The sequence below is a fragment of the Oncorhynchus clarkii genome, chromosome 27 (assembly GCF_045791955.1).
Source record: "Oncorhynchus clarkii lewisi isolate Uvic-CL-2024 chromosome 27, UVic_Ocla_1.0, whole genome shotgun sequence".
Lineage (NCBI taxonomy): Eukaryota > Metazoa > Chordata > Actinopteri > Salmoniformes > Salmonidae > Oncorhynchus > Oncorhynchus clarkii.
This window is the reverse complement of record NC_092173.1, coordinates 18,075,045-18,101,507: the sequence shown is the minus strand read 5'-3', so window position 1 is coordinate 18,101,507 and position 26,463 is coordinate 18,075,045. Positions and strand designations below refer to the sequence as shown.

Here is a 26,463-nt window from a genome sequence, read left to right as displayed (position 1 = left end):
GTCAAGATTGGTGTGGAAGAACTTGACTGACCTGCACTGGCCAGGCCTGACGTCAACCCCATCAAACACCTTTGGGATGAATTGGAAAGCCGACTGCGAGCCAGGCCTAATCACCCAACATTAGTGCCGACCTCACTAATGCTCTTGTGGCTAAATGGAAGCAAGTCCCCGCAGCAATGTTCCAATATCTAGTGAAAAGCCTTCCCAGAAGAGTGGAGTTATAGCAGCAAAGAGGGGACCAACTCCATATTAATGCCCAGGATTTTGGAATGAGATGTTCGACGAGCAGTCCACATACTTTTGGCCATGTTGTGTATGTTTTATGTATATTTCCATACTATGAGGTTGAAATAATTCTGTGAAATTGTGAAAATTATGATAATGCCCTGTTGGAAAATACCGCCTGAAATTACAGCCTGATTTGGTGGGATGGAATTTTGGCCTGCCTGGTTAATTAGTAAATTAGAAAGAGTTCCAAACCTCTCTGCCAATAACAGCTAGTTTTCTGTTTTCCCCTCTCCACTCAGACCACTCCCAGACAGTCATAGCCAAATGCTTGCTTGAGAAACTGCTCTTTGCTAAGAAGCTGTTAATTATTTATTTTTGTGATTGAAAACAATCACAGTAAGGTACTTAATTGTTACACAGAAATGATTTGATGTTGAGACAAAAATGGCTGCATTGCTGTTTATCTCTACACCTGTTGAAGACGTAACTGGGTGATTTTGGTGCTGTAAGTCAGTCTTCGTGTCAGAGTGACTCACTCATAAAGCCTGCGTCAGCCCACCCCCGCCGTTCTCTGATGCTCTCTTTCACTGTGTGTGTGTGTGTGTGTGTGTGTGTGTGTGTGTGTGTGTGTGTGTGTGTGTGTGTGTGTGTGTGTGTGTGTGTTACTACTACATCCTGTTACTAGCCTGGCCATGGTCCAGGTACATAAGGCGCTGTTGCACAATCCTGATTACCACATGATTGGTGGAATGCAAACTTGAGATCAGCTTGTTGTCTTATAGGGTCTAGTGTTCCACCTACTGTACATCTGACCTTTAATGACCACATTATAGATTCATAATGCACTATAAATACAGGTAACTGCCAAAATAAAGGAAACACCAACATAAAGCGTCTTAATAGTGCGTTGGGCCACCACGGTCCAGAACAGCATCAATGTACCTTGGCATTGATTCTACAAGTGTCTGGAGCTCTATTGAAAATATCCGACACCATTCTTCCACAAGGAATTTGGTGTTTTGTTAATGGTAGTGGAAAACGCTGTCTCAGGCACCACTCCAGAATCTCCCATAAGTGTTTAATTGGGTTGAGATCTGGTGACTGTGATGGCCATAGCATATGGTTTACATCGTTTTCATCCTCATCAAATCATTCAGTGTTCACTTGTGCCCTGTGGCTGGGGACATTGTCATCCTATGCGGGTATATCCATGGTATACCCGCATAGGTATACATGACCCTATGCGTGATGGGATGTTAACTGCTTCATTAACTCAGGACCCACACCTGTGTGGAAGCATCCGATTTTAATATACTTTGTATCCTTCATTTACTCAAGTGTTTCCATTATTTTGGCAGTTACCTGAAGGCTGTTTTGGTTCTTATTCGTATATTACGAGTAGCCTATTAGAGTTCCCTGAAAAGAGTTTGAATTTCCAGAAAAGAAACTCACACACCCTGATGTTCTCTTTACTTGAGTAGAAATGCTGCTCCACTATTTACTGGATTTGGCTGCAACACACACCACCACAGGAGCTTTGGATTTAAAACATACACACGTCTGCATGAATACACATGCGTGCGCTCACACACACACACACTCACTCACACAGGCACGCATGGACGCACACACACACCACACATACACACCACTCAGCAGCACATATGGGATGCAGATGTGATGTATGAAGCTGGGGTCACAGAGTCCACAGTACCAGTGCTGGAATATTGCCTACCCTGACATAGGAGTCTTAAAGAGCACTGAGAAATGTCTATCTATTCATCCTGATGTTGGTAAATCCAGGAAATTTCCTGTGGAATGGAAACCATGTTCTACTCTAAAATATCTAATACATTCTATTATATTCACTTCTACCTCAGCAACACAGGATATTAAAAGGGAAGGAGTCGGACAGACCTTTATGAGATGGACGACGGTCTTCTTCTTTTCCCTTTGATCATGACTGAATAGAAACTAGAAGCCTTAGCAACACTTAATAATAAACCAGTAATAAACCATTATTACAAGTTATAAGCATGTATTTCAGATAGCAATATATCAACAACAGCCTCAAAATGTCTGATACTGTCTCAGAATCATTACTGGGTGAGAGTAGCAAGCCATCATAAGGATGTCCATGCAAAATGTCTGATACTGTCTCAGAATCATTCCTGGGTGATAGTAGCAAGCCATCATAAGGATGTCCATGCAAAATGTCTGATACTGTCTCAGAATCATTCCTGGGTGATAGTAGCAAGCCATCATAAGGATGTCCATGCAAAATGTCTGATACTGTCTCAGAATCATTCCTGGGTGATAGTAGCAAGCCATCATAAGGATGTCCATGCAAAATGTCTGATACTGTCTCAGAATCATTCCTGGGTGATAGTAGCAAGCCATCATAAGGATGTCCATGCAAAATGTCTGATACTGTCTCAGAATCATTCCTGGGTGATAGTAGCAAGCCATCATAAGGATGTCCATGCAAAATGTCTGATACTGTCTCAGAATCATTACTGGGTGATAGTAGCAAGCCATCATAAGGATGTCCATGCAAAATGTCTGATACTGTCTCAGAATCATTACTGGGTGATAGTAGCAAGCCATCATAAGGATGTCCATGTTCTAAGTGCTTCACATTATGCCCCTATCACAATGATTTGTAACTTTGGGCTTGAAGTAGTGTTTTTTTTTTATCCCTTTCTGGATGTTTCCAGCAGATGATAGATTGTCATCAGGAGAAACGTTGAGAAGAGCTGATTGAGGGGTGGATGAAGGGGGGAAGGGGAGAAGGAGATGAGTGGAGGAGGGATTCTTAATCTCATTCTTTCTTTCCTAATAATCGAGGAGTAACGTTAATGTGTGTTCATAACTCTCACACCTTCTATAGGCTACCTTAGCAGAAACGCATACATACAGACACACACACACAGCTATTTACAGTATTTACTGTACTCAGACAGACCTATAGGAAGATGTCTTCAGATATGGATGGGACCGTGCTCCTGGTGTGGAAGGCATTAAGAAAACCATCCTGTATGGAGGGACAGCTGAGATGCCCCGGTTCATTACTGGGACCAAGGTAGGCCTCAATCTTTCCATCTCTACCTATTCCACTGCGTCAACCTCTTTATCGCTATCCAAATTCATCCATTTCGATCTCTCTATCTATTTAATTTATAATCCTCAATCTTTCTCTCTTTCTATTTCTCTCAATATGAATCTCTCGATCTATCTATTTTCACATAACTCCATCTATCGACTTTTCTATCCTCTTTCTCAAATAGTGGAGGTTTTCTCCAGGCCACAGACAGTTACTCGTCCAGTGCTTTGTCTCCAATTCCAAACAAATCTGATTACTGTGAAGAAGATGGTTGCAATAGATTCTAGAACATTATGTAGATTCTGAAAATAAAAAAGATTGTTTGTTTCCCTCAAATCAGGACAAATAAAATTGTCTTACTTATGGAGTCATATAACACTATTCATTCCATTAGTAATGACATGGTACAAGATATTATCATGTTGCATCCTGCCTGTCAACAGGGACCACATACCCACAACAGTGCATAAAGGGGTGACATTTGGGGAAACTGGAGAATCTGGAGGAAAATGACTCTGATCCGATTTTTCTCTCCTCCACCTCTTTCATACTGTACATCCTCCTCCATGATCCCTATCCTCATTTTACCCCCCCACCACCACCTCCTTCCCTCCTCCACAGGTAGCCTTCCATTTCTGTACCCAGTTGTGTGATTTATTGTAAGGTGATAGACGACAGTAAGGGGGTGGGCGTGCCCATGATTGGAAACATGTTCAAGCTGGAGATCTGGGAGACCCTGCTCACCTCCATGAAGATCGGAGAGGTGGCCGAGTTCTGGTGCGATGTCACTGTGAGTAGGACTCATTCTCCCACAATGCAGTGCCACGGTAGCATGTTTCCAGATTCTAAACACCTCTCCAGAAGTCAACTGACTATCTCAATGAAAAAAGGTTTGTCCGGGCCTCCCGGGTGGCGCAGTGGTTAAGGGTGCTGTACTGCAGCGCCAGCTGTGCCATCAGAGTCCCTGGGTTCGCGCCCAGGCTCTGTCGTAACCGGCCGCGACCGGGAGGTCCGTGGGGCGACGCACAATTGGCCTAGCGTCGTTTGGGTTAGGGAGGGATTGGTCGGTAGGGATCTCCTTGTCTCATCGCGCACCTGCGACTCCTGTGGCGGGCCGGGCGCAGTGCGCGCTAGCCAAGGTTGCCAGGTGCACGGTGTAGCCTCTGACACATTGGTGCGGCTGGCTGAGACAAGATAGTAGCTACTACAACAATTGGATACCACGAAATTGGGGAGAAAAAGGGGTAAAAAAAATATATAAAAATTAAAATAAAATAAATAAAAAATAAATGAAAGGTTTGTCCTAAGTGAACAACTATTTTACCTAGGGAGACGTTTAACAAAAGCTGAAAGATATCAATCACATCAGAATAAAGTCTCTCTCATGATGGTCGGCCTACATCTTGCAAGGAACTAAAAGAGACACCACCCATTATTACAGTACTGTCATAAACACAAAAGCATACCGCGTAAACACTTAAATATCTCCATAACTCTCTCAGTAGCATGAGACACAATACAAACACACTGGAATATCATACACCTAATACAGGTGCTTTGTGGTCCCGTGTGTGTTCATCGCCAGTGTTGTGTCATAATGATGATAATCAGAAACAACATTAGGGACAGGTAAAAACAAACAGATTAGCTCTTGTGTCATGTCAATGCTAATCTCAACCCACTATTGAAGAGGGACTATCCAAATAAAGTGTGAATTTACACTGAGTGCACAAAACATTAAGAACACCTTCCTAGTATTGAGTTGCACCCACCGTTGAGCATGAACAACCCAGCTGCGTTGCAGTTTGTGACACAAACCGGTGCACCTGGCACTTACTACCATACCCCTTTCAAAGGCACTTATATTTTGTCTTGCCCATTCACACACTGAATGGCACACATACACAATTCATGTCTCAATGGTCTCGATGCTTAGAAATCCTTCTTTAACATGTCTCCTCCTCTTTTATTTAACTAGGAAAGTCAGTTAAGAGCAAATTCTTATTTACAACGACGGCCTACACCGGCCAAACCTGGACGACGCTGGGCCAATTGTGCGCCGCCCTATGGGACTCACAATCACAGCCGGTTGTGATACAGCCTGGATCTGAACCAGAGTTTCTGTAGTGATGCCTCAAGCACTGAGATGCAGTACCTTAGACCGCTGAGCCACTCGGGAGCCCCTACACTGATCTACACTGATCTACACTACATCTACACTGATTGAAGAGGATTTAACAAGTTTATCAATAAGGGATCACCTGGATTCACCTGGTCAGTCTATGTCATGGAAGAGCAGGTGTTCATAATGTTTTGTACACTCGGTGCTCATTTGTTCTATCAACAAAACCTGCTAGTGAGGGTAACCTAAGGTTTCTACTGTATCTACAACACCTGCTAGTGAGGGTAACCTAAGGTTTCTACTGTATCTACAACACCTGCTAGTGAGGGTAACCTAAGGTTTCTACAACACCTGCTAGTGAGGGTAACCTAAGGTTTCTACTGTATCTACAACACCTGCTAGTGAGGTAGTGAGGGTAACCTAAGGTTTCTATCTACAACACCTGCTAGTGAGGGTAACCTAAGGTTTCTACTGTATCTACAACACCTGCTAGTGAGGGTAACCTAAGGTTTCTACTGTATCTACAACACCTGCTAGTGAGGGTAACCTAAGGTTTCTACTGTATCTACAACACCTGCTAGTGAGGGTAACCTAAGGTTTCTACTGTATCTACAACACCTGCTAGTGAGGGTAACCTAAGGTGTCTATCTACAACACCTGCTAGTGAGGGTAACCTAAGGTTTCTACTGTATCTACAACACCTGCTAGTGAGGGTAACCTAAGGTTTCTACTGTATCTACAACACCTGCTAGTGAGGGTAACCTAAGGTTTCTACTGTATCTACAACACCTGCTAGTGAGGGTAACCTAAGGTTGCTACTATATCTACAACACCTGCTAGAGAGGGTAACCTAAGGTTGCTATCTACAACACCTGCTAGTGAGGGTAACCTAAGGTTGCTACTGTATCTACAACACCTGCTAGTGAGGGTAACCTAAGGTTGCTATCTACAACACCTGCTAGTGAGGGTAACCTAAGGTTTCTACTGTATCTACAACACCTGCCCGTGAGGGTAACCTAAGGTTGCTACTGTATCTACAACACCTGCTAGTGAGGGTAACCTAAGGTTGCTACTGTATCTACAACACCTGCTAGTGAGGGTAACCTAAGGTTGCTACTGTATCTACAACACCTGCTAGTGAGGGTAACCTACGGTTGTGTTGTTCTATTTTCATCTTTGGGTGACTTCTTTTCCACCCATTATTACAGTACTGTCATAAACACAAAAGCATACCGCGTAAACACTTAAATATCTCCATAACTCTCTCAGTAGCATGAGACACAATACAAACACACTGGAATATCATACACCTAATACAGGTGCTTTGTGGTCCCGTGTGTGTTCATCGCCAGTGTTGTGTCATAATGATGATAATCAGAAACAACATTAGGGACAGGTAAAAACAAACAGATTAGCTCTTGTGTCATGTCAATGCTAATCTCAACCCACTATTGAAGAGGGACTATCCAAATAAAGTGTGAATTTACACTGAGTGCACAAAACATTAAGAACACCTTCCTAGTATTGAGTTGCACCCACCGTTGAGCATGAACAACCCAGCTGCGTTGCAGTTTGTGACACAAACCGGTGCACCTGGCACTTACTACCATACCCCTTTCAAAGGCACTTATATTTTGTCTTGCCCATTCACACACTGAATGGCACACATACACAATTCATGTCTCAATGGTCTCGATGCTTAGAAATCCTTCTTTAACATGTCTCCTCCTCTTTTATTTAACTAGGAAAGTCAGTTAAGAGCAAATTCTTATTTACAACGACGGCCTACACCGGCCAAACCTGGACGACGCTGGGCCAATTGTGCGCCGCCCTATGGGACTCACAATCACAGCCGGTTGTGATACAGCCTGGATCTGAACCAGAGTTTCTGTAGTGATGCCTCAAGCACTGAGATGCAGTACCTTAGACCGCTGAGCCACTCGGGAGCCCCTACACTGATCTACACTGATCTACACTACATCTACACTGATTGAAGAGGATTTAACAAGTTTATCAATAAGGGATCACCTGGATTCACCTGGTCAGTCTATGTCATGGAAGAGCAGGTGTTCATAATGTTTTGTACACTCGGTGCTCATTTGTTCTATCAACAAAACCTGCTAGTGAGGGTAACCTAAGGTTTCTACTGTATCTACAACACCTGCTAGTGAGGGTAACCTAAGGTTTCTACTGTATCTACAACACCTGCTAGTGAGGGTAACCTAAGGTTTCTACAACACCTGCTAGTGAGGGTAACCTAAGGTTTCTACTGTATCTACAACACCTGCTAGTGAGGTAGTGAGGGTAACCTAAGGTTTCTATCTACAACACCTGCTAGTGAGGGTAACCTAAGGTTTCTACTGTATCTACAACACCTGCTAGTGAGGGTAACCTAAGGTTTCTACTGTATCTACAACACCTGCTAGTGAGGGTAACCTAAGGTTTCTACTGTATCTACAACACCTGCTAGTGAGGGTAACCTAAGGTTTCTACTGTATCTACAACACCTGCTAGTGAGGGTAACCTAAGGTGTCTATCTACAACACCTGCTAGTGAGGGTAACCTAAGGTTTCTACTGTATCTACAACACCTGCTAGTGAGGGTAACCTAAGGTTTCTACTGTATCTACAACACCTGCTAGTGAGGGTAACCTAAGGTTGCTACTGTATCTACAACACCTGCTAGTGAGGGTAACCTAAGGTTTCTACTGTATCTACAACACCTGCTAGTGAGGGTAACCTAAGGTTGCTACTATATCTACAACACCTGCTAGAGAGGGTAACCTAAGGTTGCTATCTACAACACCTGCTAGTGAGGGTAACCTAAGGTTGCTACTGTATCTACAACACCTGCTAGTGAGGGTAACCTAAGGTTGCTATCTACAACACCTGCTAGTGAGGGTAACCTAAGGTTTCTACTGTATCTACAACACCTGCCCGTGAGGGTAACCTAAGGTTGCTACTGTATCTACAACACCTGCTAGTGAGGGTAACCTAAGGTTGCTACTGTATCTACAACACCTGCTAGTGAGGGTAACCTAAGGTTGCTACTGTATCTACAACACCTGCTAGTGAGGGTAACCTACGGTTGTGTTGTTCTATTTTCATCTTTGGGTGACTTCTTTTCCCCCCAGTTATTTGTGTCTACTAGAGTCTGGCTGTGTGTGTATAAGTGTATATATGTGTGCAAACTTCCGTATGCGTGTGTTTATACGTGCATGCATTTGTATGTGTATGTTGATGGAGGAGACAAACAGAAGGAGAGCTTAGAGAGTGTGATTAATATGCAGCAGCTTCAACTTTCCCTAATCGCCTGTGATTACTGCTTACTCACCATGAACACAACCTGGGACGGGCTTTAAACCAGCTGGGGCATTCATTCCTTATCTAGTAGCTACAACCTGGGTGCTTTACAGTAGGCTACATTCTGCGACCCTACTTGTGTTGAGGGTAAAATTAAGTGTTTACTCATCCCAACCAGCAGAGGCCGATATTGTTACATAGGAGACATAGTTCAGTTGAGGACGAGAATTGGCAGAGTTTCACAATAACTTGTGTATTCACAAATACACCAGGGTCCTTTCTGGTTTAATTGATATACGAAGTATGACAGACAGTGAGCAGTGTCGTACTCCACCCATTCCAATCCATTCAAAACAGTAGAAAAGGGGAAACCCCACTTAAACAAAATCTTATATCATATAGCTTTGGTCAGTTGTGACCAGTCTTTTCTTTTTTGCCTGTTTGCATGTTATTTTGGCATCAATACGTGTCACATATCAGTTTGCAAACAATGAAAAAAAAAGTAGTTAATAAAGCCACATACAAACATGTCTCTTTTTTGCTTTCTTGAGTAAGGCAGCTCCAAAAGTGTTTCAACCTAGCTCAGTGCTTTCTGTGGTGGTGGGGCAGCCAGCGGAAAAAACAGAGCGTAGGGGTTGGTAATGTTCTCTAGTTGCGCCGTCATAGGCTGTGTTCTGTCACTCATGGAGACACTACGTCACCACAAAATCTACAGGAACAGCTCTAAAATTCAAGCCCCATGGGTGATGCCATAGAGTTACATTAGAAATGCCCATCCAAAAAGGCTAAAGGCCACAGATAAAATGACGTCAAATCCCGTTATATCTACCGTAGCTTTGATTGGACTGATCATGTCAACATCAAACTTTCAAAATCTTAGCTAGGAAGCTAGACAAGCAGTAACCACCATGAATCACGTCGACAATCTACTGGCAAATCCTTTATTATATATAAAACGTATTGGTGCTCATCGGCCATTGGACATAAACATTACACAACAAGTTGGAAATCGCAAATTCAACAATGAGTGGTTTGGAAGAAATCAGTGGCTAACTGCAAGCAATGCAAAACAATCACTAGCCTGCTATTCAGTGGAGTGGGTGTGTGGTCCAAGTCTGGTTTAAGAGTCTCTTTTCCAAGCTTAAAAGGATAAACATTCAACACAATGGGTCAGAAAAGGTTGAATACATTGGCCATGCTGTCAATCCAGCATGACTTCTGCCATGTTCAAAAGAACTGGAAACTTGGAACTGGGAAATCTCAGACTTCAGTGCGTTCAAGACAACTGGGAACTCTAAAAAAAAAATGAGGTTGAATCATGACGTCAGTTGGAGTTCTAGAAAGAGGCAGAGTTCCTGACTTGGAGTTCCGAGTTGGATGACATTCGTAATGTATTTTCCCAGTCGGAGCAAATTTTTTTCAGAGTTCCCACAAATCCCACAAGCACCATAAACAAAATGTGCCCATAAGAAGGACCTCCGCGCCACCTTCATGTTCAAGTGAGCACATCACAACAAGGTGAGTCGAAAAATGTATTGTATGCTGCTGCATAAATGATGTAATATGCCAGGGAGAAATGTATACTGTAGCTAAGAAAGTAATACTAAGTGTATGTTGTGTAGTAAGCTATTAGTAGCCCATGTGCCTCACCCTAATAATTTGGTCCCCCCTCATAACTTAGCTTACTGTTTTGACTTGGTGGTGCACGTGTAGCCTATAGCCTGTTTAAGAGAAACGTAATCATCGAATATTGTAAGAGCTTTCATTGTCTGCTTATATGCCCCCTTTATTTATCAACGGTTCTGACTTGGTGTACAGGGAGAATACTGTAAGAACGGCCCATGTTCTGAATTCTGTCGCTGTACATTTCAAAAGTGCTGAACAAATAGTTATATTGACTGACAAGGCTCCGCTGATAGCCGGGTGTGGCAGTGGTAAGGATTTACTCCATGGTGCTGAAAAGAAAGCTCTGCTGTTAGGACAGCTTTATGTAGGCCGTAACAGTCTGTGGGCCCCGTTAGTCAGCATTATAGTGCAATTAGTTTATTGTTTAGTGTTATGTAGTGGCATTGCTGGCATGTATCTAAAAAAATGTTTGGGAGTTTGCCCCACCAGGATTTACATGGTAAAATCGCCACTGGCTCTGATTAACTTTGCTTGCCCCGTCTTTCTGACTCTCTCTCCCCAGCACACTGGCCTCTACCCCCTGGTGGCCACACACACACGCATTGCGGAGGGCAAGGACCCTGTGGACTGGCACATCCATTCGTGTGGCATGGCCAACATGTTTGCCAACCACACCCTGGGCTATGATGACCTGGACCAGCTACAGAAGGAGCCTCAGCCTCTCTACTTTGTACTGTAACTGGTCAGGGTTAGAGGGAAGCACTGGAATGGAGACATACACAGAGACACAGATATTGTACACACGTACAGACACATAAATACACAAATATTGCGTGTGTTTGGTTTTACTATCCTTGTGGGGACCAGAAGTCAAGGAAAATTATATTTTAGCCTTAAGGTTTAGGGTTATGGTTACAATTAGGGTTAGGGTTAGAATTAGAGTTAGGGGTTAGGTTTAGGGTTAGGGGTTAAGGTTAGGGTTATGGAAAATATGAATAAATTGTTTGGTCCCCACAGGGATAGTAAAACAAATGTGCGTGTGTGTGTGTGTATGTGCGTGCCTGACTGCCTGTCTGTGTATCCCAGGTGCACCGGCCCAGTGAGTATGACAGGGAGTCGTGGGCTCTGAATGATGAGGAGAGGCTGAAGGCTGTGCCCTTGCTCCACGGCCAGGGGAACAAGCTCTATAAACTGGGGCGCTACCAGGATGCCACCAACAAATACAAAAAGGCCATTGTCTACGTCAAGAACATACAGCACAAGGTAACAAAGTATCAGGAATGGGCAGTGTGGAATAATGACTTTGGCTTGAGTTTTTGGAGTTCTTAAAATGAGAGAGTATAGTCATATTCGAATCATGACCATATACAAAGAGCAGCCTCAACGCTTTGTGTGTTTGAGAAGTGTGTGTTTGTGTGCATGTCCGTGTGTGTCTGTGTGTGTGGGTGAGTGCTGCGTGCATATATGAGTGTATTCATCCATGGTGTGTAACATGGAGAAAGCGTGGGAAGCCCCCTGGCTGAAGCTAGAGAAGATGGGCAACATGCTGACTCTGAACTACTGACTTCGTATGGAGGAATACGAGGTCTTAGAGCACACCAGTGACAATCAGCACCCAGCCACCTCAGGCATACAAAATACATCATGACACCTTAAAGGAAAAGCACTTGAGAAAACAACAAATAGTCGATGGTCGAAGTGTGAAGAAATAAAACATTTGGATCTAGCCCAAAGAAAACCAATCTTTTTACCTTAACTGTGTATCTGTGTGTGTGTGCATCTCTATGTGTTTGCATATGTTCATCCTAGGTGAAATGAAGGTGTTCTACGTGCGATGGAGGGCCCACATGAAGGTGTGGATCGAGGGCCTGTTCTGATTCTGAGATATGCACATATGGAGGTGGAGGGTCAATGTTAAAGTGGACAGCAGAGATGGGGCTTGTGGAGGAAGAGGGACGGGCAGTAACAAATCCTACGTCATTGTTACTTATAAGTTTGTTTGGTGATCAATCCATTTGGGTAGAACATATATCCATTATGTCTGACTTGAATGGTTCAAACGCAACAAGTACTGTATCTAGTCATAAAGGGCAAATATATATATATATATATATATATATATATATATATATATATATATATATATATATATATATATATATATATATTTATTTCCCCCCCCCCCCACCTATATTTAACCAGGTAGGCTAGTTGAGAACAAGTTCTCATTTACAACTGCGACCTGGCCAAGATAAAGCAAAGCACCGAGTTACACATGGAATAAACAAACATACAGTCAATAATACAATATAAAAAGTCTATGTACAGTGTGTGCAAATCAGGTAAGATAAGGGAGGTAAGGCAATAAATAGGCCAATTTAGCAATTAAACACTGAAGTGATAGATGTGCAGAAGATGCAGGTGCAAGCAGAGATACTGAGGTGCAAAGGAGCAAAATAAATAAATAAATAACAGTATGGGGATGAGGTAGTTGGATGGGCTATTTACAGATGGGCTATGTACAGGTGCAGTGATCTGTGAGCTGCTCTGACAGCTGGTGCTTAAAGCTAGTGAGGGAGATATGAGTCTCCAGCTTCAGTGATTTTTTTGCAATTCATTCCGTTCATTGGCAGCAGAGAACTGGAAGGAAAGGCAGCCAAAGGAAGAATTGGCTTTGGGGGTGACCAGTGAAATATACCTGCTGGAGCGTGTGCTATGGGTGGGTGCTGCTATGGTGATCAGTGAGCTGAGATAAGGCGGGGCTTTACCTAGCAAAGACTTATAGATAACCTGGAGCCAGTGGGTATGGCGACGAATAAGAAACAAGGGCCAGCCAACGAGAGCATACAGGTCGCAGTGGTGGGTAGTATATGGGCCTTTTGTGACAAAACGGATGGCACTGTGATAGACTGCATTCAATTTGCTGACTAGAGTGTTGGAGGCTATTTTTTTAATTACATCGCCAAAGTCAAGGATCGGTAGGTTAGTCAGTTTTACAAGGGTATGTTTGGCAGCATGAGTGAAAGATGCTTGGTTGCGAATTAGGAAGCCGATTCTAGATTTAATTTGGATTGGAGATGCTTAATGTGAGTCTGGAATGAGAGTTTACAGTCTAACCAGACATCTAGGTATTTGTAGTTGTCCACATATTCTAAGTCAGGACCGTCCAGAGTAGTGATGCTGGACGGGCGGGCAGGTGCAGGCAGCGATCAGTTGAAGAGCATGCATTTAGTTCTACTTGCATTTAAGAGCAGTTGGAGGCCACGGAAGGAGAGTTGTATGTTATTGAAGCTCGTCTGGAGGTTAGTTAACACAGTGTCCAAAGAAGGGCCAGAAGTATACAGAATGGTGTCATCTGCGTAGAGTTGGATCAGAGAATCACCAGCAGCAAGAGCGACATAATTGATGTATACAGAGAAAAGAGTCGGCCCAAGAATTTAACCCTGAGGAACCCCCTCTGATTTGACAGACTGAACTCTGTCTGAGAAGTTGTTGGTGAACCAGTCGAGGCAGTCATTTGAGAAACCAAGGCTGTCAAGTCTGCCGATAAGAATGTGGTGCTGGACAGAGTCGAAAGCCTTGGCCAGGTCGATGAATACAGCTGCACATTATTGTCTCTTATCGATGGCGGTTATGATATCGTTTAGGACCTTGAGCGTGGATGAGGTGCACCCATGACCAGCTCGGAAACCAGATTGCATAGCGGAGAAGGTACGGTGGTATTCGAAATGGTCGGTGATCTGTTTGTTAACTTGGTCTAACTTTGGTCTAGAGTGTTTCCCCCTTTGAAGATGGGGATGACCGCGGTAGCTTTCCAATCTTTGGGGATCTCAGACGATACGAAAGAGAGGTTCAACAGGCTAGTAATAGGGGTTGCAACAATTACAGCGGATAATTTTAGAGAGGGTCCAGATTGTCTAGCCCGGATGATTTGTAGGGGTCCAGATTTTGCAGCTCTTTGAGAACATCAGCTATCTGGATTTGGGTGAAGGAGAAATGGGGAGGCTTGGGCAAGTTGCTGTTGGGGGTGCAGAGCTGTTGACTGGGGTAGGGGTAGCCAGTTGGAAAGCATGGCCAGCTGTAGAAAAATGCTTATTGAAAATCTCAATTATCATGGTGGTGACAGTGTTTCCTTGCCTCAGTGCAGTGTTTCCTTGCCTCAGTGCAGTGGGCAGCTGGGATGAGGTGTTCTTATTCTCCATGGACTTTACAGTGTCCCAGAACTTTTTGGAGTTTGTGCTACAGGATGCAAATTTCTGTTTGAAAAAGCAAGCCTTTTCTTTCCTAACTGCCTGTGTATATTGGTTCCTAACTTCCCTGAAAAGTTGCATATCGCGGGAGCTATTCGATGCTAATGCAGTACGCCACAGGATGTTTTTGTGCTGGTCAAGGGCAGTCAGGTCTGGAGTGAACCAAGGGCTATATCTGTTCCTGGTTCTCATTTTTTGAATGGGGCATGCTTATTTAAGATGGTGAGGAAAGCACTTTTAAAGAATAACCAGGCATCTTCTACTGACGGAATGAGGTCAATATCCTTCTACGATACCCGGGCAAGGTCGATTAGAAATGCCTGCTCGCTGAAGTGTTTAAGGGAGCGTTTGACAGTGATGAGGGGTGGTCGTTTGACCGCAGACCCATTACGGATGCAGGCAATGAGATCCTGGTTGAAGACAGCAGAGGTGTATTTGGAGGGCAGGTTGGTTAGGACGATATCTATGAGGGTGCCCGTGTTTATGGATTTGGGGTTGTACCTGGTAGGTTCATTGATCATTTGTGTGAGATTGAAGGCATCAAGCTTAGATTGTAGGATGGCCGGGGTTTTAAGAATGTCCCACTTTAGGTCACCTAACAGCACGAGCTTTGAAGATAGATGGGGGGCAATCAATTCACATATGGTGTCCAGGGCACAGCTGGAGGCAGAAGGTGGTCTATAGCAAGCAGCAACGGTGAGAGACTTGTTTGGGCAAAGACCTGGATAGTAAGACAGAACTCTGCAAGTTATCGCTGCAGTAGATTGCAACTCCGCCCCCTTTGGCAGTTCTATCTTGTCAGAAAATGTTAAAGTTAGGGATGGAAATTTCAGGGATTTTGGTGGCCTTCCTAAGCCAGGATTCATACATGGCTAGGACATCTGGCTTGGCAGAGTGCTAAAGCAGTGAATAAAACAAACTTAGGAAGGAGGCTTCTAATGTTAACTTGCATGAAACCAAGGATTTTACGGTTACAGAGGTCAACAAATGAGAGCGCCTGGGGAATCAGAGTGGAGCTAGGCACTGCAGGGCCTGGATTCACATCTACATCACCAGAGGAACAGAGGAGGAGTAGGATAAGGATACGGCTAATAACTATAAGAACTGGTTGTCTAGTACGTTCGGAACAGAGAGTAAAAGGAGCAGGTTTCTGGGCACAGTAGAATAGATTCAAGGCATAATGTACGACAAAGGTATGGTAGGATGTGAATACAGTGGAGGTAAACCTAGGCATTGAGTGACAATGAGATAGGTATTGTCTCTAGAGACACCATTTAAACAAGGTGAGGTCACCGCATGTGTGGGAGATGGAACAAAAGGGTTAGTTAAGGCATATTGAGCAGGGCTGGAGGCTCCACAGTGAAATAAGACAATAATCACTAACCAAAACAGCAATGGACAAGGTATATCGACATTAGGGAGAGGCATGCATAGCTGAGTGATCATAGGGTTCAGTGAGTAGTTAAGCTGGCTGGAGACACGGCAATTCAGACAGCTTGCGGGCCGGGGCTAGCAGGCTAGCAGAAGGGCCTTAGAGGGACGTTGCAACGGAAGAAGTCTGTTGTAGCCCCCTCATGCGCTTACGTCGGCAAACCTGTCGTGATGGATCCACAGGACTCCGTGTAGTAAAAGTGTCCAGGTTGGTTGTAGATTATGTACTTATCAGGTTTTGAATGAATATAGCCTTTTATTCTTTCCTTTAATCCATGGATTGTCACACACTTACAAAGTTTCTACCCTCAATAATGGGTTTCTACACTCCATGGGGTGGCAGGTAGCCTAGTGGTTATAGTGTTGGACTAGTAACTGAAAGGTTGCAAGATCAAATCCCTGAGCTGACAAGGTAAAAATATGTTGTTCTGCCCCTGAACAAGGCAGTTAACCCACTGTTCCTAGGCTGTCATTGTAAATAAGAATTTGTTCTTAACTGACTTGCCTAGTTAAATAAAGGTTCAAAAAAATAAGTGTAGTCATTTCTCTGTATCTTGTTGCCACCATTACATTCCACTAGATGGCATTATTTCAATAGCATAGACCTCAGGGCTAAATACTGTAGTATCAAAGTCTACTTCTGATATATCAACAACTACTCCAGTAACAAAGAGGATAATTAATTCACCAGTATGGCACAATGGCAGGACTTTCTCCAACAGATGGCTTTTTAAAACAGGCTTCTAGCGTTTATTCCAGCCCAGCACTAACATACCTGATTACACTAATCACGGTCCAGACTGAAGGCTTTGATTAGTTGATTATTGGAAACAGGGGGTGTTAGTGCTGGGCTGGGGCAAAAGCCTGTCCACGCAGTTGCTCACCAGGAGCATAGTTGGGGAACTCTGCTTTAGATTTGGAGAACCCTGCTCTAAGTTAATGTGTTGACCTGATATGCTTTCTGATGGCCTGCATGTTAACATGAAGGATCACTTGTCTGTGAAAGAAATGGTAGGTGATTGAAGTGTCTGAGTGATAGGTGCCACATGCAGGTTAGTGATGGAAACACTCCCACAGTAACATGACAGACAGCACATCCACCCACCTACAGTAAGCTACGTACAATAATATAATTGGGTAAATGTCTGAGAGACGTGTGTGTGTGTGTGTGTGTGTGTGTGTGTGTGTGTGTGTGTGTGTTTGTTTGTGTGTGAGTAATACAGAGTGCTCAGGATGAGTAATGCCCCTGGAGTTTAGGAAACAGCTGAAGGTAGATTGCATAGCAAACCAACAAACATTTGACAAACTGGGGACATTTTGTTAGTCCCCACGAGGTCAAATGCTACTTCTAGGGAGTCAAGGTTAGGGTTAAGGGGTGAGAGTACGGATTCAATTTTAGGGTTAGGGGTTAGGGAAAATATAATTTTTAATGGGCCTGAATTGTGTGTCCCCACAAGGTTAGCTGTACAAGACTGTGTGTGTGTGTGTACAGTATCAGGTCGATGGCATACAGAGAGCTCACTTTCATTCAGGGAATCCCCTATCCGTCATGTCCTTTTCTCTGTACACTCAGAAAAAAGGGTTCTTTGGTGTTCTTTATAGAACCTTTAGATTTTTGAGGAGATTCAAGAACCCTTTACTAAAAAGGTTACAGTGCCTTCGGAAAGTATTTAGACCACTTGACTTTTTTTACAGCCTTATTCTGAAATGTATTCAATTGATCATTCGACACACAATAACCCATAATGACAAAGGAAATACACGTTTTTAGATAATTTAGCAAATGTATTTAAAAATAAAAAATGGAAATATCAGTATTCAGACCCTTTACTCAGTACTTTGTTGAAGCATCTTTGGCAGCGATTACAGCCTCGAGTCTTCTTGGTTATGACGCTACAAGCTTGGCACACCTGTATTCAGAGAGTTTGTCGCTTTCTTTTCTGCAGATCCTTCTGCGTTGTCTTGGCTGTGTGCTTGGTTTCATTGTCCTGTTGGAAGGTGAACCTTTACCCCAGTCTGTGATCCTGAGCGCTCGGGAGCAGGTTTTCATCAAGGATCTCTCTGTACTTTGCTCCCTTCATCTTTGCCCTGTCCCTGCCGCCTCCCAGTCCCTGCCGCTGAAAAACAACCCCACAGCATGAAGCTGCCACTGCCATGCTTCACCGTAGGGATGGTGCCAGGTTTCCTCCAGACATTATGCATGGCATTCAGACCAAAGAGTTCAATCTTGGTTTCATCAAACCAGAGAATCTTGTTTCTCCTGGTCTGGGAGCCTTCAGGTGACTTTTGGCAAACTCCAAGCGCGCTGTTATGTGCCTTTTACTGAGGAGTAGCTTCCGTCAGGCCACTCTACCGTAAAGCCTGATTGGTGGAGTGCTGCAGAGATGGTTGTCCTTCTGGTAGGTTCTCCCATTTCCACAGAGGAACTCTAGAGCTCTGTCAGAGTGACCATTGGGTTCTTGGTCACATCCCTGACCAATCAATCAATAAATCAATCAAATGTATTTATAAAGCCCTTCTTACATCAGCTGATGTCACAAAGTGATGTACAGAAACCCAGCCTAAAACCCCAAACAGCAAGCAGTGCAGGTGTAGACGCACAGCCAAGGCCCTTCTACCCAGATTGCTCCGTTTGGCCCTGGCAACCAGCTCTAGGAAGAGACTTGGTGGTTCCAAACTTCTTCCATTTAAGAATGATGGGGTCCACTGTGTCCTTGGGGACCTTCAATGCTGCAGACATTTCTTTGGTACCCTTCCCCTGATCTGTGCCTCGACACAATTATGTCTCTGAGCTCTATAGACAATTCCTTTGACCTCATGGCTTGGTTTTTGCTCTGACATGCACTATCAACTGTGGGACCTTATATAGACCGCTGTGTACCTTTCCATATCATGTCCAATAAATGTAATTTACCACAGGTGGACTCCAATCAAGTTGTAGAAACATCTCAAGGATGATTAATGGAAACAGGATGCACCTGAGCTCAATTTTGTGTCTCATAGTAAAGGGTCCGAATACTTATGTAAATAAGGTATTTATGTTTTTTACGAGTGAAAGTTTACAACCTAGGTGCACAGGTTGAGAGAAATTTGATTCATCAAGGTGACAGACATTTACACATTCAATACCACCTTGAACAACCGTGCCTGCATCTAGCTGATCTAGATTTTAATAATTAGTCCAACAGTTGCAAATGAGAGTTTCTATTGGACAAATTCAGGTACGTTTTCCCCGTTTCATTCCGTTTGCTTCCGTATAAGAAACTTTTTTTTCAACAGAATCGGCAGAATGAATACACCCCTGATCACACGCAAACTGTGTAAGTCTATGGAAGGGGGTGAGAACCACGTGCCTCCTAGGTTTTGTAGTGAAGTTAGTGTACCCAGAGAAGAATGAAAAATAGCTGTCCTCCGGCTACACCATGGTGCTACCCTACAGTGCTGTTGAAGCTACTGTAGACCTTCATTGCAAAACAGTGTGTTTTAATCAATTATTTGGTGACGTGAATATATTTAGTATAGTTTTATCTAAAAAGGATAACATTTTAATGTTTCACTATTTTTATTTTTATTAAATTCACTGAGGGTCCTTTCCTTCCTCCTCTGAGGAGACTCCACTGATGTCTGCATAGGATTTTGTCTTCATTTTATGTTTTTGCTCATTTTTTCTTCTCTGCAACCAGTCACACAAAAACACACACTGTATTCGCGGTAGGTATCCCAGTGGCTAAGGAGTTGGACCTGTGTTCGAAAGGAGGCCCGTTCGATTCCTGGGGCCGGGCACTGGGAAAAAAACGGGCTGAGTTGGTCTGACAACTGGAGGGCTGTTGGGTTCACATCCTCAAATCTCCATCCAGGGGCGCTGCACTGCAGCTTGAACAAGTGCTCGTCTCAACTGTATGTGTGAGGTCTGCTGTTTGGAGGGTTGAGAACGGAGCAGAACACACATTTTTGTTGTTCACTGTAACTATTTGACAAAGTTGTATTGCATTGTATGGTAAAGAAGTCAGCCAGAGTTGGCTTGGGCCATCATTCAAACAAAGACATGCCTTCCTGCCCACCAGTGCATATTTCAGAAATATGTTTGCATATAATGACAATACATTCTACAAAATATCCTGGTATTCTATTGTCCATTACTTAATTGTTTATTAAATTATATTGTTAGCTAAAAATATGACTATTTAATAGTAGTAGCCATAATTCATAAATGGCACCATGCAGGGTTCTGTATGGAACCATTTTGGTTCAGTGAAGAAGAACCTCTAGGGTTCTGATCCATATATGAAGCAAGCGATAGAACCCTTTTGTGTTCTATAAGGAACCTTTTTTCTAAGAGTGTAGGACACAAAAACAGACAACACCAACCTGTTCTTCAAGAACCTCACTTCTCATTGGTCCTCATTTTGGACCATAGCAGCAGAAAACATAGTGCTATCAACCATTTAAATGCGGAAGACACATTTCAGTTGAATACATTCAGTTGGACAACTGACTAGCTATCCCCCTTTCCCTCATGTAGCACTTTACGGCTTTCTATACAGTACATATTATCAATCTAGTTAGAACTTTAAATGCTGTATCCGGAAAGAAATGTGCCCACTGTTTATAATCAGTCGATACAGAATGTGGATGGAAGCCTAAATTCAAGTTTGAACTACAAAGTTTCTATGTCATTATCCACAAATTAAACCAATACCCGTGGTAGGTTATTGATTTGGTATCAATTGACCAGTAGGCTATATCAGGTTCCTGGTAAAGGGAGCCTAGTGGAAGACAGTTAACATTTATACCACACCGTGTACACATGCTCAACCACGCGTGACCTCGGGACATTGAGTGAATCTACACAAACAAACCTAAGATCATCAATGCTATTTCGACATTTACTATTTTACTATTGTCGAAATAGCATTGATGATCTTAGGCCTATACTAGAAGAAGTGTTGATACGTCCCACGCCGAGATCAAAGCGCCAAAGAGATTACGCCCTGTCTCTACTTCCCCTGGCGCGCTTCCATAGTGGTGCTGATGTTGGGAAACACCGAAGGAAAGAAAGAAGGGGAGGAGAGGAGATGGGTGGGGTGTGGAGGGGGTGCCACACTGCTCTTGCTACAAGTTCAACCCAGTGGCTCTGTCGCTGCAGCGTGAGAAACAGCCTTGAGACACGGCCCGTTGCGGAACAACACACAGGACACAAACTCACTTTCTCTGATTCTGGGCGTATATTTCAGAGAAAGTAATCTGTTTTCCGTCCATCTTTATTATTTTGAATGAAAAAGAAAACGTTTATTTGCGCGATATATAAAGCTGGTAATAATAGAGCATTGCGGTGGGGTTAAAAAGGCAGGCGACAGGCGCTTCACTGAGTGATTTGTTCCTTGGCTCAGGCGTTATATATGGAGAGAGGGAGTGCACATTTCAGAGATCGCTTTCTGATAGCGAGTGTGGATTGAATGGAACTGTGGAATTGAGACGGAAGGCATTATTCTTGATTCTAGATTAAGAATGATACACAAATCCAACGGGAAAAATACCACAACATTTTTAAAAATCTCTAATTGAAAAGGGTTGATTTATAACGCATGTGGATGACATAGCCTACCTAAACGGTGCATTAGTATACATATCAACTTGCCACGCAATTGGTTAAATTGGCTAGTCTTAGTCTTACAGTTTATTGTAACATCGAAGGAAATTGGAGAATTAATCTTGGCACGATTAAAATAAATCAAATGTATTAGGTCAAATAATGGGAATTTAGCACCACTCTAACCAGTCTTAGTACTTTACACGATTAGGCATTTATTTTTCCTCTATTGGAAACTAATTTAAATATTTGGAATTTTGAAGAAATGGCAATCAACACAGACACTGAATTCGAGAAATCTAATCTGGGAAAGAGCGGCGGCGCGCCCGCCAACGAGTCTCAGGAGACGGAGAAACTTCTCAACCTCGTAACTACGGAGCCTGCTGGCGGCAACGGTATGAAAATGTCCTCCTCCTTTACCATCAACGTGGGAAGCGAAAATAACCTGGATGCGGACCAGAACGGTCACAGTGTACCCTTTAGGTCGGGCTCTGCGGGGCACCTGACCGCTGCCCCCCCCTCCCCGTCCCGGGTCAGTTTGAGTCGCAGTCGCACCTCTTCCATCGGGAACGCCGCGGTCCAAGAGGCGCAAAAGCCCAAAGACTATCTCATACTGGTCATATTGTCCTGTTTCTGCCCTTTCTGGCCCGTCAGCATTGTTGCTTTGGCATATTCAATTATGGTAAGTGGATATCCATCGTCTGTCTAGGAAAGTGGGGTCTAAAAACACCTGTCGTTTCTTGTAAATTCACTGTTCATCATTGTCCATGTTGTATTTATATAGAGAACATTGGGGGATAAGGGAATCATAATTTGGTCTACGACCTTTTGCCACTACATCGTAGCCCTATAGCCCAGATGACCTGCTAGAAATGTAAAGGTCATTTCCGATGTTGCCAACATATGCAGTGTTTACCTTGAAAGCGGTCTCCGCTAACACGGAAACATTGCCTTAAAATGTCAATCTTGCTGTAACGCTGAATTTCCGCGATATGGATTGAATAGAGTCCTACATCTAAAACACTGTTCAACAAATTATGTTTGTGATAAAGGGAAAAGGATAGTATATCAAACACATTCCTGTTCCCAGAGGGGGGGGGGGGGGGGGGGGGGGGGGCACACTCGATTTACAGCCCTCCCTGCTGCTTCATTCAGAAAAGATCTGCAGCATAGCTGCACTTCCTGTACAGGGTGCCATGATGTCCCAGCTAGACAATCATATGGCCAGTGTTGGCACATTGATGTAGCCTTTGTTGCAGCCGATCTATCAATGAGTATGCTGTCCAGAATGATGTTGTTTTTAAGCAACAGTGTTTCTGGTTTCAATCTATGCATAAAGGGGCCGATTTAGCTGCGGTGAAACATCAGAAGCCATTTGCTTTCAATGGAAGCAAAGCGAGATATCGTGACCAGTGTGACTAATCGAAGCTCACCACAGCTTCCAACCCCTACTGGATTGTCTGACAATGGCTGTTGATACGTAGCACTACCAAGCTTTATTTCTATCTTGTTAGCACCCACATGAGGGTGAGGCTAGCGTGAGTGGGCGAATTCTCCTTGAGCAGCGTAAAAGGCCGGTTAAGCCCTGACTTTGCGAATATTGGAAAGATTAAAACGAGCTCACAGAAAAGTGGTCGTAAAGAAAAAAGAGCAATATTCTTACCTCAATTGATATCCAAGTACAATATATTCTGTAGCAACATACAGTACCAGTCAAAAGTTTGGACACACCTACTCATTCAAGGTTTTCTCTTTAGTTTTTCTATTTTTTCTATTTTCTACATTGTAGAATAATAGTGAAGACATCAGAACTATGAAATAACACATATGGAACCATATAGTAACCAAAAAAAGTGTTAAACAAATCAAAATATATTTTATATTTGAGATTCTTCAAAGTAGCCACTCTTTGTCTTGATGACAGCTTTGCACACTTGGCATTCTCTCAACCAGCTTCATAAGGTACCTGGGAGGCATTTCAATTAACAGGCGTGCCTTGTTAAAAGTTCATTTGTGGAATTTATTTCCTTTGTACTGCATTTGAGCCAATCAGTTGTGTTGTGACAAGGTAGGGGAGGTATACAGAAGATAGCCCTATTTGGTCAAATACCAAGTCCATATTTTATGGCAAGAACAGCTCAAATAAGTAAACAGAAATGACAGTCCATCATTACTTTAAGAGATGAAGGTCAGTCAATACGGAAAATTTCAAGAATTCTGAAAGTTTCTTCAAGTGCAGTCGCAAAAACCATCAAGTGCTATGATGAAACTGGCTCTCATGAGGATCAACACAGGAAAAGAAGACCCAGTTGCTTCTGCTGCAGAGGATAAATTCATTAGAGTTCAAGTAACAGACACATCTCAACATTAACTGTTCTGAGGAAACTGCATGAATCAGGCCTTCATGGTCTGCTGCTAAAGTACACCAATTAGAGGAAGAGACTTGCTTGGGCCAAGAAACAGGAGCAATGGACATTTTACCGGTAGAAATCTGTCCTTTGGTCTGATGAGTCCAAATTTTTGATTTTTTGTTCCAACCAACGTGTCTTTGTGAGATGCAGAGCAGGTGAACAGATGATCTCTGCATGTGTGGTTCCCACCGTGAAGCATGGAGGAGGAGGTGTGATGGTGTGGGGATGCTTTGCTGGTGACACTGTCTGTGATTTATTTAGAATTCAAGGCACACTTAACCAGCATGGCTACTACAGTATTCTGCAGTGATACGCCATCCCATCTGGTTTACGTTTAGTGGGACAATCATTTGTTTTTCAACAATACAATGATCCAAAACACATCTCCATGTAAGGGCTATTTGACCAAGAAGAAGGGCGAAGGTGCTGCATCAGATGACCTGGCATCCACAATCACCCAACCTCAACCCAATTGAGATGGTTTGGGATGAGTTGGACTGCAGAGTGAAGGAAAAGCAGCCAACAAGTGCTCAGCATATGTGGGAACTCCTTCAAAACGGTTGAAAAAGCATTCCTCGTGAAGTTGGTTGAGGGAATGCCAAGAGTGTGCAAAGCTGTCATCAAGCAAAGAGTGGCTACTTTGAAGAATCTCAAATACAAAATATATTTTGATTTGTTTAACACTTTTTTGGTTACTACATGATTCCATGTGTTATTTCATAGTTTTGATGTCTTCACTATTATTCTACAATGTAGAAAATAGTAAAAATAAAGAGAAACCCTTGAATGAGTAGGCGTGTCTAAGATTTTGACTGGTACTGTAAATGGACAACATAATTTGGTGTTGTAACGCAAGCACAACAATAAGCGCATTCAGTCTGCTTAAATTCTGAGGGATCGCAAAAATTGGCATCACCTGACATATCCATCACCCTCCAATTAATTACATTCCAAAGTGGGTCGCAAATATGACAACTGATTTTTTTTTACAATTAATTAAATAGCACATGGAGAGAGGCTAGGGCTGTTCCAGTGACCGTATTACTGCCACACCAGCAGTCATGACCGCAGTAAAATTCTATGTGACCGTTGAGTTATGATAATCTCCTTTTATGCACTCTGCCCCTGTGTTAGTACCCGACTCGCTAATGATTATCAGGTAACTATTGTCTCTCTAACCACTCTGACATCAATGCAAGTGCAATCGAAAATCACATCAAATACTTATTATCAAAACAGTACGTGCTTTTAAAACTCACCTCACTGTGAATGATTCAACCCAGTATTACAGGTTATATAAGACAGAAACGACAGGAAGGAGGTTGGTCGGGGAGGATGGGTGGGCGTCTAACGCAAATGATTAGAGGGAGGTTGGGCGGGGGGAGGATGGGTAGGTGTATAACGCGAACGTCTAGTTGTGTGTTCGACTCTCATCATGGATAACGTTAGCATTTTCACTAATTACTTTTGAGCTACTTTGCAACTACTTAGCATGTTAGTAAACCCTTTCCCTAACTCTGCAGATTTTTGTTGTGAGGATACAGAATCAATAGACCTTTTATTTTGGTATTGCTCTCAGGTGGCCTGTTTCTGGTCTCAGGTTCGGGAATGGCTGAAAATGCATAGCATTGATCGAAAATTGACCCTAGAAATAGTACTGTTAGGAGATCTGGAGAGACCGGGTCAGTCAATTACTAATATACTAATACTCTTAGTAAGTATTGACCTTCAACTCGCAATCTGTGGATTCTATTTGATTTTATAGATTGAAATTGTATGTTAAACATCACAGCATAGTTGAAAGATATGTGTTGTGTAGAAACCCGAAGTGGGTGGCCAGCAGAGATAGATGGGATGGGCTGAGGGAAGCTGAGGGTTGGGATGTGGAATTGGAGACAAGTGGGAGTGGAGTTGCTGTGCGGGAGATAGAATGATGGTCAAAGATACGTTTTTTTTTTAAAGTCAAAGTAAAACATAATAAAAAGTATGTTTGAATGACAATGAAGGGCAGTGTTTTTACATCTAATAACAATATTTGCCTGAGGCTGATGCCTTGCAAGCGTTTGTACATGTCACAATAGTGTGTATGGGTGGCAGGGAAGTCAGGCGCAGGATAATTAAACTTGGTAAAATAGAGTAATTTAATAAAACAAAACATAACTCCAAAACCATAAATACAAATGAAACAAATTGGGTACGAGGAGAAGGGGAACAACAACTTCAAGGTCTCAGAGCGAGTGACATCACCGAATGAAACGCTATTAGCGCGCACCCCGCTATCTAGCTAGCCATTTCACAACGGTTACACAAAGGTATAGAATTTATTATACAAGAGACAAAATTCACAAATTCTACAGCACGGCAGAGTCATGTCTGAAGTGTAAAACTAACAATGACTCA

General features: G+C 43.1%; 1 protein-coding gene and 1 pseudogene across 1 annotated transcript in view; both read left to right on the top strand.

Annotated features, from left to right (window-relative positions):
- The first annotated feature begins 3,203 nt into the window (after positions 1 to 3,203).
- On the top strand, positions 3,204 to 12,258 carry LOC139386423 (aryl-hydrocarbon-interacting protein-like 1; annotated as a pseudogene).
- An 8,904-nt stretch (positions 12,259 to 21,162) lies between these two features.
- Positions 21,163 to 26,463, top strand: part of LOC139386332 (trafficking regulator of GLUT4 1-like) — a 29,625-nt gene continuing 24,324 nt past the window's right edge. Inside the window, exon 1 of the mRNA XM_071131854.1 lies at positions 21,163 to 22,334. Within this exon, the coding sequence (XP_070987955.1) occupies positions 21,918 to 22,334 (417 nt within the window). The 5' untranslated portion in view covers positions 21,163 to 21,917. The remainder of the gene's footprint in view (positions 22,335 to 26,463) is intronic.